An 18,119-nucleotide genomic window follows, 5' to 3' on the forward strand; every position below is an offset into this window, starting at 1 on the left:
ACAGGCAGGAACATCTCCACCTACCCATACCAAGCCCCCAAACCATACTACCCCAAATGCAATTTTGAGAGGGACTCTGAAGAGAAATGAAAGTACTGGGATGTGCAGGGGGTGTATTGTGGCAGTTGAACACTCCTGAGCTATCCCTGAATCTGTTATGTCCTTTGATAGTGTACTGTTTTGTTTGTTTTAAATAGATTTTAAATGGTTTTACTTCTGGGTGTTGTTTACTTGTGTATAATAACAATGTAATATAATATAATATCAGTATAATAATAGCATGACAGGGTGGTGGACTGGATGGCCCTTGTGGTCTCATCCAACTCTATGGCAGGTTACAGACCGCCCATTTGGGGCGGCCTGCACCCACCCCTTTCCCGGGTCTATCGGGGCCTCAGCTACCAGAACGGCAGTCTCCGAGGCCCCAATCCACCGCTTTTCAGGCCGCGGGGAAGCGGCAAAAGGCTTGGAAAGGGGTGTCCTTGGGGCTTCAAGTCCCAAGGACACCCGGCAGCGGCGGGGAGGAGGAGAAAGGGGCCGCTCAGCCCCTTTCTTCTCTGCGTCGCTGGTGCAGCCATCTGAAGGCTGCGCCAGCGATGCAAACTGCAAAAGGAGCTCCATTTCGGAGCTCCTTCTCCGACTGGGGGAAGGGCGCACTATGCGCCCTGGTGCGGCGTGATGACGTTACGTCCGCGCCGCCCCATATAGAGGCAGCGCACTCGTGACGCCGTAATGGCGCTGCCGTCTACATAGGGTGCTGCCATTTTGTATGGACTGGGTCCGTACTAGGGTTAGGGGTGTCTGGAAGGGACACCCCTTCCTAATCCTAGTACGGACCCAGTCCGTACTTTAAGGCCCGTGTGTAATGGGCCTATTATTCTATAACAATATTTTTTACTGGTTTTAGTAATTTGTAAGTTTCCTTGAATACCAGTATTGGGGAAAAGACAAGCGACTTGAATTCCATACACAATGCTATTTCTCAAGGGTGAAGACTCAAGAGTTTGAGTGATGATTTCCTCAAGATATACCATCTTCATATGCCCACCTTTTTATGCACATTGAACTTCATCTCATTTATTTCGGCCACAGCTGATTAGTCATGCAAACTGTGGCTTCTGGAAATCTTAAGTCATTAAATGGTTTTGCTCATACCATTCATTCCCATTGTCCATTTTTCTGCGTTGTCAAAATGGGTGTCACCACCCAGTCCTTCCCCAGGTGCAAAAGCATGTGCTAAAGTCCCCCGTGGCCCATCAAATGGGTAGGAATCTCCATGATCTAACAGAGAAGAAGAAGATAATGTCATGCCACAATCATAGCACATGGTATCTCATAGTAGCCATTGGGATGGATATACACTACATCCCAGGATTCTGTAGGATGGAGCCATGGTAATTAAAGTGGTGTGTCAAACTATATTATTTCTACAGTGTAGAATTCAATTAGATTAACAAAATGTAAATTGCATGATGCTCACAGTTGTGGTTTTAGAATGCCTCAAGATCACAACATGGGTGTTTTCAGAGCTTGGAAAAGTTGCTGGCTTTTTGGACTACAACTCCTGGAATTTCCCAACTTGCATGGCCTGTGCCATACTAACTGGATGGTTCTGGGAACTGTTGACCAGAAGATTAACCCTTGAAACTGCTGGCTGATAGCATGAAATTTGGTAATTGTTATGGAAGCGCTGCCCAAGTGTGTCTATCATTTGATGCAAAGAATGCTTTGGCCAAGACTTTTCATCATAGGCTGTGATGTGTAACTATATGGTAATGCTACATCACTGATATGATATCCACTATGCAAGATGTCCCATTATGCAATGGGGGCTCCCATTGCAAAAAGGGGCACTGCAAAAGGGCAATATTTTCCTGGCCCACAACTTTCCATTCTTCTTAGTTCTGGATTAGCAGTGCCCCATGTCTCTGGTGAGTGCCATTGCCCCTCTTCTCCTTGTGCTGTCATTGCATAAGGGGAGCCTGTCCTAAAAAGTGCTGTACTGTTGTGCATCAACTATTGTACAATTGGCACAGTACTTACAATGTTTGTATAATGGTCCCAATGGAGCAGCTACAACAACACTTCTCCTGGGAATTTTACCATTATGCAACGCTGCAGTTCTGAACTACATTATTGCAAATTGGTTTACAACTCTGTAAATTCCTAACAGGATGCCAGACAATGTCATTTTAATTCATTGTGATAGTTTATGAATTAGAACCATATCCTTCTAGTTTACCATTTGGCTTTTTAACTGTTCATAATGCTGTCTTTTTCGAAATTTCCATAGCTTTTGAAGCTGCCTATCATCCCATTTTGGGCTTTTTCCTTCTTTTAGGAGGAGAAAAAACTTTTAAAGCTATGCAATGTTTAAAGATGTTCAACATTTAGTTTTACGCTTCCTCTTTAGGAAAGCTCTGTAGCTTTTGTGGAAAAGCTGCATGGCCTTTCAGAAAAGTATGCCACTTTTAGGGAAGCTCCATAGCTTTTTTTAGACGATTATGCTGTTTTCCATCATTGTGGGGAAAAGAAAGTTTCTCTGTTTCAGGAAGAAAAAATTATTGCTTTTCTCCATCATCTCTTGAGAATGGGAAAACCTTGAATAGGACTGGGAACAGGAGCAAAGGTCTGTAAATTACGTTTCCCCCACATTCCTAGTATTCTTCCCTTCCATGTCTGGCAACTAATGCTCATTTATTATAAATGCTATCTGGAGTCGAAGGCTTTCATGGCCAGCATCCATAGTTTTTTGTGGGGGTTTTCGGGCTATGTGGCCATGTTCTAGAAGAGTTTCTTCCTTCTAGAACTCTTCTAGAACATGGCCACATAGTCTGAAAACCCCACAAAAAACTGTAAATGCTTTCCTTTGTATGAATGCCATTGGTTTACAAAGCTTATCTCAGCAGACAAATAGTCTTACCCTTATAATCATAATAACAAAACATTTGGCATCAAATATGGTGGACTTCACTTAAAGGACTTACCTCCACTTTCAAATGAGATCATGATATCTGCTTCTCCTGACGTTGTCTTTACAAAGTTCAAAGGGGCAGCAGTGCTCCATGCTTTCAAACCCATCTCCACAGCCTTGTCCACTTCTGAATGACTTAAACTGGAGGTATATTTTTTCACTCTGGAAAGAGAAAAGGCACATTTCAGGATATATAGGGGCTCGATCGACGGGTGGCTCTGTGCTGCCCATCTTTGCCCCACATCGTAGCCACTAAACAATGCGACAATAATGTTCTGCCAGAAAGAAGCTGCCTAGAGTGGCTTCTTTTTTGTGGTGCTGTAAATGGGAAAGGGCACCACCATGATGCCACTTCCTGCCAGTGACATCTGCAGGCTGTGCAGCATGTGCATCATCATAGTGGCCCCCATGTAGATGAGGCCGAGCCATGATGGTGCCGTCAGCATGTACCAGGGTTCAGGAGCGTGCAGTTGCTCTGTTCTCCTGAACCCTAATTTTGGCCCCAGGCCATAGATACTGCAATAGCCACTGGATTTTAATCAAACTAGTTGGGAAGAAAGTTATTAATAGATTTTAAAGAAGAGAACATATTATATTTTGCTCATAGATTTTGGAACAAGAAATGAACATCCATAAAAAAAAGAGCTAGAAAAGAAGACCATCTCTCATAAAAGTACCGCATTCCAGGAGGTCCTAAAGGATGCCCGTACTATCATGCACTAGTTCTGAAAGCACACCCGGATTTTCTCATCTGCCTCTTATCTTCCTGACATGATTGTGAAGTGGCCATGGAAGATGGAGGGCAGCTGAGGAGACATAACCATGTTGGGAGAATTGGAAATAATGACAAGTCCTCTGGCTGTGTTTTGATAGATGGCCGATCCTGTTACCTGCAACACCTCCCCCCCCCCCCCCGGCATGACCACATAGTGATTGAAGGAGGGCATGGAATGGCTGAGAAGACAATGAAGGTATCTTTGGTACTCCTGGAAGTCCTCTGTCAGTTCTGGAGAATAACATTATCATTGTGTATCTTGCTATTGAAGGAGTCCTGGTGGTGCAGTGGTTAAATGCAGGTAGTGCAGCCACAACATTGTGGGTCCTATTCCAGGGCTCCAAGGTTGACTCAGCCTTCCATCCTTTTTTAAGTCAATAAAATGAGCTTGTTGGGGGCAATTGGCTTACAGATTTAAACTGCTTAGAGAGTGCTGAGTTCACTATGAACCAGAATCTAAATATAAATGTTATTGGTATTGCTGTTATAATATAGCTGGGCTAGCTTCAGCTGTGCCCTGCCTCCCCAGGCACTGCATGATGGTGTTGGGAGGGAAAAAAGAAAACAAAAAAGCTCAGGGCCAGGGCTTCTCATTAAGCCAGCAAACAATTCTTCTCACTGGAGAATTCTTGGCCCTCAAATACCTCCCCCCCCCCAATTTTTGAGTTTCCAGTCCATTTCTAATTTAGCTAAAAGAACACTGACCCAGACAGTGTGGGCAAGTAAGCAGACAGTGCTTTTGTTTCTCTGTCTTCCAGTCACTGCTTATCTGGGCAGCCAAAATCATAGGACTCCAAAAGTTAGCAGTGGGCCCCTAGTGGGGATTTCAACAAAAATCAGTGAACCAGTCAGAAATGCAGGTGTTCCTGAAGAATGTGGTCTACAATAAGGATGGGGAGGAACTGTCTTCCCTTGTCTTGCATAAGTGTCATTGCTGCTCTACATGACAAGCACTTAACATAGTGATTTCAGCTCCCAGTCCACTTTGATGTTGCAGTTAACCCCTACAGATTTGCTGCAGTGGCAGTTGGCATTACCTGGTGCAGTAACTCATGGTGCATCTGTCACACTGAGGTTGAGGAGTGAATGTGTTTTCAGTATATCTGCCAGATCTAATAATCAGGCACCTAATGGTGACAGCACCCTTCCATTGACTTCTTCCTATACCATAAAGAATCCTTAGTGATGTTTTTCGTACTAATGTTACTCATAAATACTAATTCCCATATATCCCTAAGTGTAATGGTAACAGCTGTGACTTGAACAACTAACAAAATTAAAATTATACCTTTAAATTACAATACCCCTATATGTAGCCTAAATGTGCATAGTTTCATGTGGGTAAAGTGAAAATTTGGTAGGACTTGATGTTTTTTTGGTTTTTTAAAATATTTTTATTAAATTTTCACAAATTAAAATACATCATATCGCGTCCGTTACATTTTATAATTAATTGAATTTTCATCTTTTGTCCTTCCTTTCCATCCAGATTGTACTTCATTCAATAATATGTTGTCACTTTATATATCTCATTTATATTTACAATTTAACATTGTTCTTTATATTTATAATTCTCAACTCTGTCTTGCAAGGTTCAGTTCATCTTACATTATCTTATTTTATGTTACCTGTTTGTTTACTGATAGCAAGTGAAATGATTGGGACTTGATGTTTTTAAAGAAAATTTGAAAAGAATAAAAATTTTAATTTTCAATAAAAAATTAAAATTTTTGATTTTTTAAAAAAACCCCAGGCCTCTCCTTTATCCTCCCACAGAGCCTCTCCCCACTCACACCATCTCCTCAGCATTTTAAAGGGATGCAGGTAATTGCCACAGTCTATTTCTGCCAAAAGGCAGGTGTTTGGGAAGCAGTGATGTCATCCCCCCCCAGTAGGTCAGTTGGTGCAGCTTGCACCCCTTACACTCCCAGTGATGCCACTGACTGGCTATCCCCCATGTAATATGCATGACTATAAGTTACACCAGTTGGGAAGCAGCTGGATTGAGCTGAATCATCCATTTCGGAATGAAGTGAAAATACTTCTCATTTCTCAAATGTGAATGGAGTGGTAACAGGCCAAGAGCATATGGAATACCTCTTAGTCAGTCAAGAGGATTTACTGTTTGTGCAAGACATATATGAAAAGGGACACTGTATTTTGGTGTTTCTAGGCCAAGAAGAAAGCTAGGGAGTCAAAAAGAATCCAGAGGCCATCTCATCCTATTTCCCACCCACTCTGGTCTTCAGTACCATACTTGCTATTTGAGGAAAACTGAAACTGACCAGTAGGTCACTTTCTGATTTTAAAAAATGGGATTTGAGCCCACTGAAAAGATGCAGTGGAGTACCATGCGTTATGCCATAATGGTGGCTTTTGGAGACGTAGTTCTTCACTTTATGGTCAAGATTAGAGGAGGGGTCAAGGAGGAACCCAGAGGTTGCACAATGGTCTATATAAAAGCCTTCCCTTCAGCCACCATCTTGGGGGGAAGAGAGGCAGGCAAGCTCCAACTGCCTGCCTGAAAGAAGAAAAAGCCCTCCTTCCGACCACCATCTTGAGGGGGAGAGAGGCCTGTTATGTTTTATTTTTGACTTTGTATTGTACTTCCTGTTGTACACTGCTTTGATCTAATTTGGAAAAGTGGTATATAAATAAACATTATTATTATTATTATTATTTATTATATGGGCCTTGAGCTGCCCAATTGCCACTACTGTGGTAGAAGTGTTTAAGTGGGAGTGCCTGGTTTTCAGGGAAAATGTAGATAATAGTGAGCTTGATGGAAACCTGGTGGTATGGAGAGAACCAGTGGAATATAGTAATCTCTGGACACAAATGCTGTAGGATGGCAGAGAAGGGTATATAGAGGTGGTGCTTCTCTGAAAATCAAGTTAGGCAAATATCAAACTTGAAACAACTTGTGGAGGGGCTAAGGCTTCTACAGAAACACTGTAGGTGACAGTATCAGGCACCATATGCATTGTAGTACTGGGAAAATGCTACTATCCCCCTGACCAAAATTCTTGGAATGATTTTGACATATACGTAATCTTGAAATCAGGGAAGCATTCTAAGTGGAAAGAATTAAACTGCCCCCTCATCTTGGCTGGATTAATGGTATTTTTTGGGGTTATGAGAAAGAAAGAAAGAAAGAAAGAAAGAAAGAAAGAAAGAAAGAAAGAAAGACCAGAATCCAATATGACTTGTTACATTATGCAATTTTATGTATATTAGCTACATAGCAGAGGTGCTAAGAAACACTGTTACTGAATTGTGAAGGTGTGTAACACTGGCAAGAGTGCCTGATGCACATCGTACATTTTGCTGACTCCATTATATAGTAATATAACAGCAGTCATCTACTGAATACAGATGTCACACAGCTTCACAATGCAGATGTAAGTCTACTTACAAAGAAGTAAGGCCTCAACAGATTCTGGCCATAATTTGTACATATCTTTAATGACTGTGCGCTTTAATGAAGCCCACAAGTAACCCACAGCAGGGAAGCAACCCTGGAACTGATGTGCTCCTTAGCATCTACTGGGAAATGTAGGAGTTGGAAACAGTGATCACAATGCTGTCAAATTTAATTTATACCGATTGATATTGATTTATATGTAAATGGATAAATGCCAGGGAATTCCAGCACATATGTTTAAAAACTAGGTGGGATGGTTCAAAGAAATCACAAGCCTGTTAGCTTCCAAATACATTGATGGAAATAGTATTGAAGATCAAAGTCGTAGGCATATAGTAAGCAAACAGTGTTGAAAAAGTCACCAAGGCCTTCTGCAAAGGTATCAGAATCATAGCTCCTGCCATGCTTGCTAGCTCTATATTCTGCCATGTTTGCTATCATATATTCTGTATATGCTTGGTAAAACTGGATGATAGGATATTCTACATTATTGGTGATGCTGGATGGAAAATTGTTTCTCTTCCTTGAGTTGGGTAATGAGCAGCTGTGAAGGGAGGACATATGAACTGTGTGCAACAAGGTTAGTTCTGTGAGAATGCTTGGTATGGAGAAGAATGGAGGGCAGTCCTGGGAAAAAAGGAATATGTTGGTTTGAAGCTGAATGGGGCGTGAGAGCACAAAAATGTTTGAATTGTTAAGTGCTTTTAATATGCTGTGTAACTAAAAAAGTATCAGTCCTGACAACACTGTTATGTTGTGATCAACTCAGTTTTCTGAAGAGAATCATAAAATCATAGAATCAAAGAGTTGGAAGGGCCACCAAGTCCAACGCTCTGCCATGCAGCGATACACAATCAAAGCACTCTTGACAGATGGCTACACAGTCCCTGTTTAGAAATTTCCAAAAAAGAGACTCCACCATACTCCAAGGGAGTGTGTTTCACTATCAAACAACCCTTACTGTCATGAAGTTCTTCCTAATGTTGAGGTAGAATCTCTTTTCCTGTAGTTTGCATCCACTGCCCTGTATCCTAGTCTCTGGAGCAGCAGAAAACAAGCTTGCTCCATCCTCATCATGATATCCCTTCAAATATTTCAACAAGGCTATCATATCTCCTTTTTTAACCTTCCCTTCTCAAGGCTAAACATACTGAGCTCCCTAAGTTGATACTCATAGGGCTTGGTTTCCAGACCCTTCACCATTTTGGCCACTCTCCTCTGGACATGCTCCAGCTTGTCAACATCATTTTTGAAATGTGGTGCCCAGAACTGGATGCAGTATTCCAGGCAAGGCCTGACCAAAGCAGTATCCAGTGGCACTATTACTTCCCTTGACCTAGACACTATACTTGTGTTGATGCAGCCTAGAATCTCATTGGCTTTCTGTGTTTCTGGACTGCATTTAGCCAGTACATGACAACAGGTAAATTGTCTCTCAGTAAATTTTTACAATGTATTCAGAATGTCAATACATCTGAAGATAGGGATATTCAAATGAAGATTATTTATTTGTATTTTCAAAAAGCTTTATACAAAGTCCTTTTCCCAACAACCTTGAGCAAATGGACTACTTATGGGACAAATGAAAGTATCTTTGCATAGATTTTTAACAGGTTGAAGAAGAGAAAGCATGATGTAGGAGTAAGTGGTCAATTCTCTCAACAGAAAAAAATTATAAACCATGGGGTCCCAAGGATCTGTAGTGGAGCCAGTTCTTTTCCATTTGTTCAAAAATGACCTAGAATGAAGGGTTGAACACCGATATGACTGCATTTTCTGACAAAATTAAAGTCTTTAGTGGTCAGAAGAAAAATGAATCATGGTTAATTTTGAAAGTATCTACTTCAAGTAGGGAAATGGTCATTAAAATGGCAAAGACTGTTAAAGGGTTGCAAGATGGGGCAGAATGTTCAAACTTCAGGTGGACATTGACAGAATCTGAGTTTGTGGTTAATGACTCAGAAAAGGTTATTACGATTGTGGTATGAGAGCTTGATAAACATATTGAACTAGTGCACAGATAGTGTAAAAAAATGGAAATTACAGATTGGGCATAATCTTCACTTGGAAGTAATAAATGACAAACAATTTAATTACCTGCAGTGAGTTGGGGCCTGGGAGTTGGGGGAGTCAGTAAGGATATAACCAAGTCACTTCCCAAAGTTAACATAATGAATGCTAACAAAACTGCATTGACTAGAATTCTGTTAGTTACATACACAGATACTGGCTGGCACTCTGTTCAGTAATTATGGTGTTGCAAGCCTGACTTACAACACAGCAATTATATTAATTTACATTTACATTATTGTACTATCACAGAGCTGAAGCAGATGGGCAGAAAGGAGCAGCCAAAAGCTGCCCCCAGTCCAATTAATCTGGGGCCACAGTGAACACACAGCATGGCCCTGGGAGTATCTCCTGCTGTAACCCCAAATAGTTGCAGAAAAGATCTGCTCCTTTTGGGCTCAGATTTGGGCCACCTTAGGAGGCTCCAGCACAGCCCCAGGGAGGCTTCTGGATACTCTTGGGGCGTGCATCATGTTAACGTCATGCTCCCAGAGTGGCCAGAAGCTGCCCCATCTGTTCGTCTGTTTTGGGCCACAGTGAGGAGACAAGCGCCACATACTCTAAGATGATCAACTGTTTATTCAGTGTTTAAAAAGCCCGGTGCATTTTGAACACACTAGGCCTTCTTCAAGGGTTGAAAACAAATATAAATACACTTAAACTATAGTATTTAAAAATACAGGACAATACTCAGCAATCTCTGATATACAAATATCCTTATAGAGCAGAGGTTCCCAACCTTCCTAATGCCGCGACCCTTTAATACAGTTCCTCATGTTGTGGTGACCCAAACCCATGAAATTATTTTCGTTGCTACTTCATAACTGTAATTGAATAGGTGTTTTCCAATGGTCTTAGGCGAACCCCATGAAAGGGTCATTCGACCCCCAAAGGGATCCTGACCCACAGGTTGGGAACCACTGTTATAGAGCCTGAAGAAGGCCTCATGTGGCTGGAACATGTTGGGCTTTTTAAACATTGAACTAACACTAAATAAACAGTTGACCATCTTAGAGCACATGGGGCATGTCTTCTTTCTGTTTGCTGCTTGGCTACGTGCTTTCAGTTCCTTACCTATACTGGGCCACAGTGAACAAAGTGCCTCCAAACCTACTTTTCAAGCCATGCTGCGCCCCTACAGAGGAATTTCCAGGGTGGTGCATGATGATATGATTAGTCCTCTCCTTGCTGGATCCTATTGCAATTGCCTGTTGCAATGTGCCCTGCTAGAAGAAGAAGACTGGATGTGTTATTACTCACCACCAAGCTTTCCAACTCTGTGGAGATGGTAGGAATGGTGGTTGCATGGCTTAAAAGGTAGATATTTGGGGGTAGCATTGTGAGATGCAACTAAGTTATCATATTTATGAGCCTTATCGCATGAGAAAAGAAAGCCAAAACAGTGGAAGAGTAGTGGTTTTCTCTGTGCCTCTCTGCATGCTCTTGTAGCTCTTCTACTTCCTGAGAGAGATGGTCATAAAAGTGTGCCTTTTGTCAAACTGATTTTTTTAGCATGACAAAAGACATGCTTTTCTGACCATTTCCCTCAAGAATAAAGTGGAAGTGCTATGACTTCATGCAGAGAAGCAGGGAGAAAGCCCCTGCTCTCGCATTCTAGTTTTGTGCTCTTTTCACATGTAATAAAGCTCTATGTCATTCTAGCTATATCTCCTTATGCAGAATCTTGGCCATGAGGCTACTGTGTGAATGTATACAGAACAGCTTCTGACATAAGGAGGAAGGAGCACCAATGATTGCTGCCACTTTCATCAATCCACTCCCAAAGCTTGAGGCTACTGTGTTAATATGCACAGAATAGCCTCAGACATTGGGAGGGGGAACACTATTGATCATAGCCATATGCACATTCACATGGCAGCCTCAGACTTCAGGAGAGGCTATGGCTACTACAATCTCTTGAAGCCAGACCATGTTGTGTGAATATCCACACAGCAGCCTTGGGCTTTGGGAGAAGGGGTGGTGGATGTAAACTTGTAAATAATGAAATCTACGGATGTCAAAACAGCAATGTGGAGGTCTGAGTGTATATGTATATGTTTCATATGTATCGTTATTAGTGACGCGATGTGAAAGAAATTGTATTTCTGGAGAAAGTGCTCCCTCAAGTGGTGAAGGAAGTCTCATTTGAAAAGCATGACATTTGCTGAAACTGCACAACTCCTATTGTTCATGTTTTGTTTCAGATCTGATTAGATTTGGAGGAAAAAGTATGCAAATTGGAGGAAGGAATACCAATTTAAGATATTCAGATGACACCATACTACTAGCAGAAAATAGTAAAGACTTGGAATGATTGCTGAAAAAAATCAACGAAGAAAATGGAGTGCTCCCAGGTTGGTCTGCACAGGGCCTAAATGACTAAGGCTCATTTGCACTGCGGAAATAATCCATTTTGACATTGCCATGGCTCAGTGCTATGGAATTCTGTGAACTGTAGTTTGTTGTTGCACCAGCAAGGAAGAAGGATAAATGTCTCACAAAACTACAGTTCACAAAATTCTATAGCATTGAGCCATGGCAGCTAAAGTGATGACATACTGGATTATTTCTACAGTATGGATGCAGCCTGAATCTTGAATTTCAGAGGCAGATTATAAGTTCTTGATGATTTCACACACATCTCACTTGGCTATAGAAAGATAGGATACAGAATGTTTTTTGTGTGGATGAATGTGTAGAGTATGCATTCTTACAAAGCAGTTTCCTCTGGTCTGAAATAATTAGTTTTTCAGGAAGACAACAGCAATACAATTGTTAATGCATATCTCCATATCTGCCCTTTGAACTGTGTGTTTGCCCTAGATGTAGGGGAAAGGAATGCTCAGTTCTGCTCCCGCTCCCCTATATTCAAGAGTCTATTGTGTCTGGAAAAATGGGTTAATTCTAGGGAAGAAACATTCCTGCTACTTGTTCAATAAAAAATATAAATAATAAAAGTTCAATTTATATCTCGCTTTTTGTTACCACAATTAAAGCGGCATACAACCTTTAAAAAAATACAACAATATATACAATTTCCGCCCCCCCCCCTTAAAAAGGATTAAAGAATTCTATCCATTAAAATTACAGACAATAAAATCTAGAAACAATAATACAATAATAGAATAGTTTAGTTTTCAGTAAAAGGGGTTAGGAAGCTCTAAATATTTCCTTCCCACACTTTATTGTACAGACTGTTCCACTAGAACATGAATGAAAGGACAAATCTATCTTCTCCATTTACACTCCTCTCATTCTTTGGTTAGAGAATGACAGATTAGATAAAGACATGGCTTATTGTTGAAGGAATTACCTCTAGAGTGGATTCATGGTAAAATACTTTTATTTCTTCCTTTCCTTCACGAAGAGGCCCATATAGGATATACAAAAATACACATACTCTTTGAAGTACAAGAAAATAATTGTCTGTGATTAAAAATGACATAGAGATAAACAGACAGACAAGATGCTAACTGTGGAATTACAGCATACTCAGAAGACTTTATTAGTGACAAATGTGATTTTCATTAAAAGTAAACAAGGGCATTTGCAAATGTGATGTCCCAGACTAATATTTCTGCAGAAGTTCTGTTACTGATGGAAAATGTGCTAACAGTTTCTAATCACTAGCTGAACATCATGTCTGGTTTATTCCTCATTTATGCCTGAATGTGCCAGCAGCTTCCTTTTAATATTTGGTATGAAAAGGTGATATGAAAAATTTCTTTATGCTCAGTCATCTTTTAATGCTTACCAATATTGCTCAGCAAGCAGTTAGCATCACATTTAGGCTGCAACTACACTGCAGAATTAATGCAGTTTGACACTGCTTTAACAGCCATAGGTTCAATGCTATTGAATTCTCGGTTTTTCTGGTGCCACAAAAACCTACAAATCCCCAGATTCCATAGGATGGAGCTGTGACAGTTAAAGTGGTGTCAAACTGCATTAATTTTGTAGTGTGGCAACAGCCCTAGTTTGGGAACTGAGAATAATGAATTGAAAGCCAATCCTATATTTTGAGGGTAGATGATGAGTGCATCCAGAATCAATATTAAAAAATGGGCAAAATTCTCCGCTACCGAAGAAAGTGCCAGATGTGGATATCCCTCATCTGAACAATGAGACGAAAAGAAAAATTTTAAATGTTCAGTCAATCTGATCTCATTACCTGTATGTCAATGTACTCTTTTTCCATTTTGGTTCTCCTGGGAAGAGTCGATAGTTTGCTATATCAGGGACACCACATCGAGGCCTCCTTATAACATCCATGGTGCTATAGTCTAGCTTCCCAGTGACTTGTAACCCAAAGAATGCCTGCATTTGCTGAACTTTCTTTGTCATGGAATTGCCACCACTTGTAATTTCTCCAACATGATGTCCACCTTTTGGTGTATAATATTTGTCAAAGTAGTCCTAAAAATAGAGACAAATATATCAGCAAAAGAGAAGAAGTGGGCTTATCTATGGCCAGAGATTATGGGCGATTAGTATTGGCACAGCTTTACAACATGGTAAGATCTGAAGTGAAGGGCTGTCAATCTGTTTTCACAGGTCTTTTCAATATTACTCAACATGCATCACATATAATCCTACATACTGAGTGTAGATAATGAGCTTGATAGGGTAGAATTGACATATTTATTTTATGGGTGCAAACCTTGGAGAATCAAGGAATAAAAGGTACACTTTCCCATCACTACCACAAGTATTGGCAATTGTATCCTGACAGTAAGATTTCTTGACACACATCCATGTCCCCACTATGTCCAGTGGACAGGAGAGCTGCCAAGCAAAACAGCGCTGGCTTACCAGTATTTGAAATTAAGGCCGTTATACACAGTACCATTTAAAAAGTCTCCAGAAACCACATACGTCTGTCACATCCAACCCAAAATCATCTAACTGCATCACTGAATATTGGTTTAACATTAGCAGATCCCATCTAAAAAGAAGTTGCTTAAATACCCTGAAGGTAACAGATACTATCTGATTTTGGAAGCTAAGGAAGATCAGTCCTGGTTAGTTCTTGGAAGCGAGAATGCCAGGGAATAACAGGTGTTGGAGGCTATATTCACAGCAAGGCAATAGCAAGTTACTTCTCAATATTCATTATCTAAGAAAGCCTTATGGAAAGCCATAAGCAGACATGTGATTTAAAGAATACTTTATTCTTTTCATCAGAAGTGCTCATATAAGAGTAGCAAAACATATGCCCATGTAAGTTTCATTAGCATCTGAGCCTAATAACCCAAATCCTGTACATCTTTTACAAAGCTTGAAAGTTATTTTTGGTCATGCCAGTTGGGGGCTTCTGGAAGCCATAGTCCAAAAAAGGAACTTTCCCCAGCTCTGAGCTTTCAGTTGGAAGCTCTGTCTTGCTGAAGTCTCAGGAGGACGTATTGCCAAGAAAGTGCACGTGGGATCCCAATCTAAGTCACTAAAATGTCTAAACCATCACCAACCTGAGCAGTATAGAAGTCCCTCCAGCTGGACGTTTGTGACAATGCAAAAAGTGCAGGAGCTGCAGCTAAATACTTCAGAGAAAGCATCAGAAGTAAAGGTGGGCAAAGCAGACCCAAGAGTCCCATTTCTTCCTCAATACAAAGGGTGACTTGGCAAGAACAGGCAAGAGGACCCTATGCTCCTTTTATAGATGAAAGCTGGTTTGGGAGCCAAGAAAGAAGGTGACTCATGTCTCAGAAGGTAATTACAGAGCTCCGAGTTTTGATGAAGGGGTAGCACACTGATACTTAGATAGAGGAAAAGTTGGATTCCTCTCAATTCATTAAAGCTACCAGCAAGGAAAAACATTTTACAGTGCCCATGAAATTTCACTTCACTGGTGGTATATTTCTCCAGCCCTGTTTTTTGGTCCCCTTGAAAAGCCACTTCTGAGGGACCAGTGGAATATTCTGGAACAACATAACATAACAGGAAGAGGCTTCAATCGGAGGGGTAATTGATGGAGATAATGCAATTACATTGTGAGATCAGGTCCAGGAATCCCTTGTGCTCTTGCATGGGGTTGAGCCATTGGAACCCAGCCAGAAACTATAATATTCTACTCTCTATAAATTAGCAATCACCTAAATCCTATTGTAGCCAAAAGTCTATGTAGGGGGATTTTAGTTTAGCTCAGAATGGGTCAGGCCACAAATAATCCTCGAGACCATTTCACTTTTGTATACCAAGAGAAAGGTAGATGCAAAGGAATTGTGCAGAGGCAAAATTCTTATAATTAAATATTTCTTTTATTGAGGAAAATCACATAGCAAATCACTAACATACACCCATTCATATATGGCTCAGGAAATCGTGAATTAGTTTGGAAAAGTTTGTAGACTGAACTAATAGCTATACTTATACAAACATGAGGCTTGCTTCCAGATCCAATTTGTTGGTATGGAGTGGAACAGGGCCGTTCCGATCAGTGGAGGTGAACGATTGCGCCGGAGCTAGTCAGGGTTCATAGAGACAGAGTGTCCCCATGGAATCCAAGCTAACACACTAAGCAAAGGTTTCAGGGACCTTATATAGGTCAAATCTAGCCTACTTCTGTGGGTGAAGTCATAGTCTGGTGGTATTCAAGGTGGGAATGAGTGCTTGATTAAGCCCATCAGTCTCATACAGTAAGACATCCTTTTGATTATGGAGGTGTTAATGTCCCATTAACAACTCCCAAACTACCTGCTTAGCCTGACCTAGGGTTATTTTTTTCAAAAGGTCCTTTTAGGGTGACCTTTTTACCCGGGTGTAGTATGTACGTGTCCCCTTACTTTGGGGATTATGGCGGACTGCCTGACAGGGTCCATCTGGGGTCATGTGGAAAACTACACACACCAAAATCTCAGAATATCTCAGTGTTGATAACACTATTGTTAGTCATAAGAAGAGTAGATCTACATGAAAGTGTTGGTGTGTTCATTCAATAGTGCATTCGGTGGTTCTGCTCTGATTGGTACTAACCAATAGGATTCTGGCTATTATGTGACATATGAATATTTAGGAGGAACTGCAATACCTCAGCAGCAGAGCAGATGTGCTGCATGCAAAAGGTTCCCAGGTCCAGTGCCTGAAATTCCTATATAAGGCTGAGGAAGCTCTCCATTTGAAAACCTAAAGGGCTGTTCCTAGTTCTCTGTGTTCTGAGCAAGGGCCTGACCCAGTGAGCTTACCTTTAACACCTGGTCCATCAGAGCATTTCAACATCCCTGATTCAGCCCTGTGAATCTGATGAGACACTAAGCAATGGGATGTTTAAGAAGAAATTTTAGTGGTTTTAATGAAATATTTTATTGTCTTATTACCTGAATTTTCATGTATCTCCTGCTTCTCCCCCCCCCCCCATTGTAATCATATAAATTGCTTACAAAAATTTTAACATAAGCGTTTCTCTACTGTTTGGATACAGTTTGCTATCCTACCCACAATAACATCCCGAATCCATAAAACAGTCATATCTTTATTTGAACAACCAAAATGCACAAAGTACAAAGAGGAAATACTTTTTGTATTGCTAATAGAATTCAAATTTGATCTCCTGGACTTTCATTTTATTCTGTTTTTACAACAGTTTGCAAACTGTTTTATTCCTCACAAAACTTCATTTGCCCCAGTAGATACACCTACCTACCTTCTTTCCTTTCTTCCCCAGGATCTGCATTAGTACAAGCAATTTCCCTTGGTACAATGTGTTTTTGTACATTATTTTCACTAAGAGCACAAGATACTAGTAAGACTGAAGCACTTGCATTTTGAGGTTAAAGTTTCATAATCAAAGGATTACTTTAAATGAATTCAAAATGTCACCCCCAGCAATATGGGTTGGGAAAGTGGAAGCAAATTTGAAATATCTGTGAATATTTTTGCCAGAGGAGGGCAACTAAAATGGTGAAAGGTCTGGAAACCTTGTCCTATGAGGAATGACTCAGGGAGCTGGGGATGTTTAGCCTGGAGAAGAGAAGGTTAAGAGGTGATATGATAGCCCTGTTTAAATATTTGAAAGGATGTCACATTGAGGAGGGAGCAAGCTTGTTTTCTGCTGCTCCAGAGACTAGGACCCGGAACAATGGATACAAGCTACAGGAAAAGAGACTCCACCTCAACATTAGGAAGAACTTCCTAACAGTAAGGGCTGTTCGACAGTGGAACAAACTCCCTCAGAGTGTAGTGGAGTCTCCTTCCTTGGAGGTCTTTAAGCAGAGGCTAGATGGCCATCTGTTGGGGATGCTTTGATTTGGATTTCCTGCATGGCAGGGGGTTGGACTGGATGGCCCTTGCGGTCTCTTCCAACTCTATGATTCTAAGGATGACAGAGGAAACAAGGAGTAGTATTGTCAGGGTGGATCTTTATGCTCCAGTGCAGGATGTCAGAGCTCAGCTGGCCTTGAGTCTCAGTTTTGGAGAAAATGTATCATGATCATCATGACAATCATCATATTTATCTTTCTGTTTCGCCTCTCTGTTCTTTGGATCCAAGTCAAGTGCCTCTGGAAATCTGATATCTTTCATTTTTCTCATAGCAAAAATATTCTAACTGGTATGGAATGTATAAGGAAAATGTCTAGGCTCAAGATATGTGTGCTGTGTATAACCTCAAGGGCAATCTTGTTGACATCTAAAGGTGTATTCATACTCCATGTGTGGGTGCCTACATCCTACCACTTAAATAATTTCTCAGCTCTCCTCAGTTAGTATAGCTTTAAAAAAGCCAAGGAACTGACAGGTTATCTTCTACAGTGGTTCAATTTAGGCATCCTAATTATACATTTGCATATGTTTGTGTTACTAAAGCACAGGTTTTCTCATGACCATGAGCCTTCTTAGAGACACAGGTAAAGATCAAAAAGATTCAAAGGTGTGTTTTTATTTTG

At 40.8% G+C, this 18,119-nt stretch overlaps 1 protein-coding gene across 1 annotated transcript in view; it reads right to left on the bottom strand.

The window, feature by feature from the left end:
- MMP20 (matrix metallopeptidase 20) overlaps nt 1-13,602 on the bottom strand; it is a 27,595-nt gene extending 13,993 nt beyond the window's left edge. Inside the window, exons 1-3 of the mRNA XM_042460934.1 lie at nt 13,415-13,602; nt 2,988-3,136; nt 1,156-1,281 (exon numbers count right to left, since the gene is read on the bottom strand). Coding sequence (XP_042316868.1) covers nt 1,156-1,281; nt 2,988-3,136; nt 13,415-13,587 — 448 coding nt within the window. The 5' untranslated portion in view covers nt 13,588-13,602. The remainder of the gene's footprint in view (nt 1-1,155; nt 1,282-2,987; nt 3,137-13,414) is intronic.
- Between the last annotated feature and the right edge of the window lie 4,517 nt (nt 13,603-18,119).

Source organism: Sceloporus undulatus, chromosome 3 (assembly GCF_019175285.1).
Source record: "Sceloporus undulatus isolate JIND9_A2432 ecotype Alabama chromosome 3, SceUnd_v1.1, whole genome shotgun sequence".
Taxonomy (NCBI): domain Eukaryota; kingdom Metazoa; phylum Chordata; class Lepidosauria; order Squamata; family Phrynosomatidae; genus Sceloporus; species Sceloporus undulatus.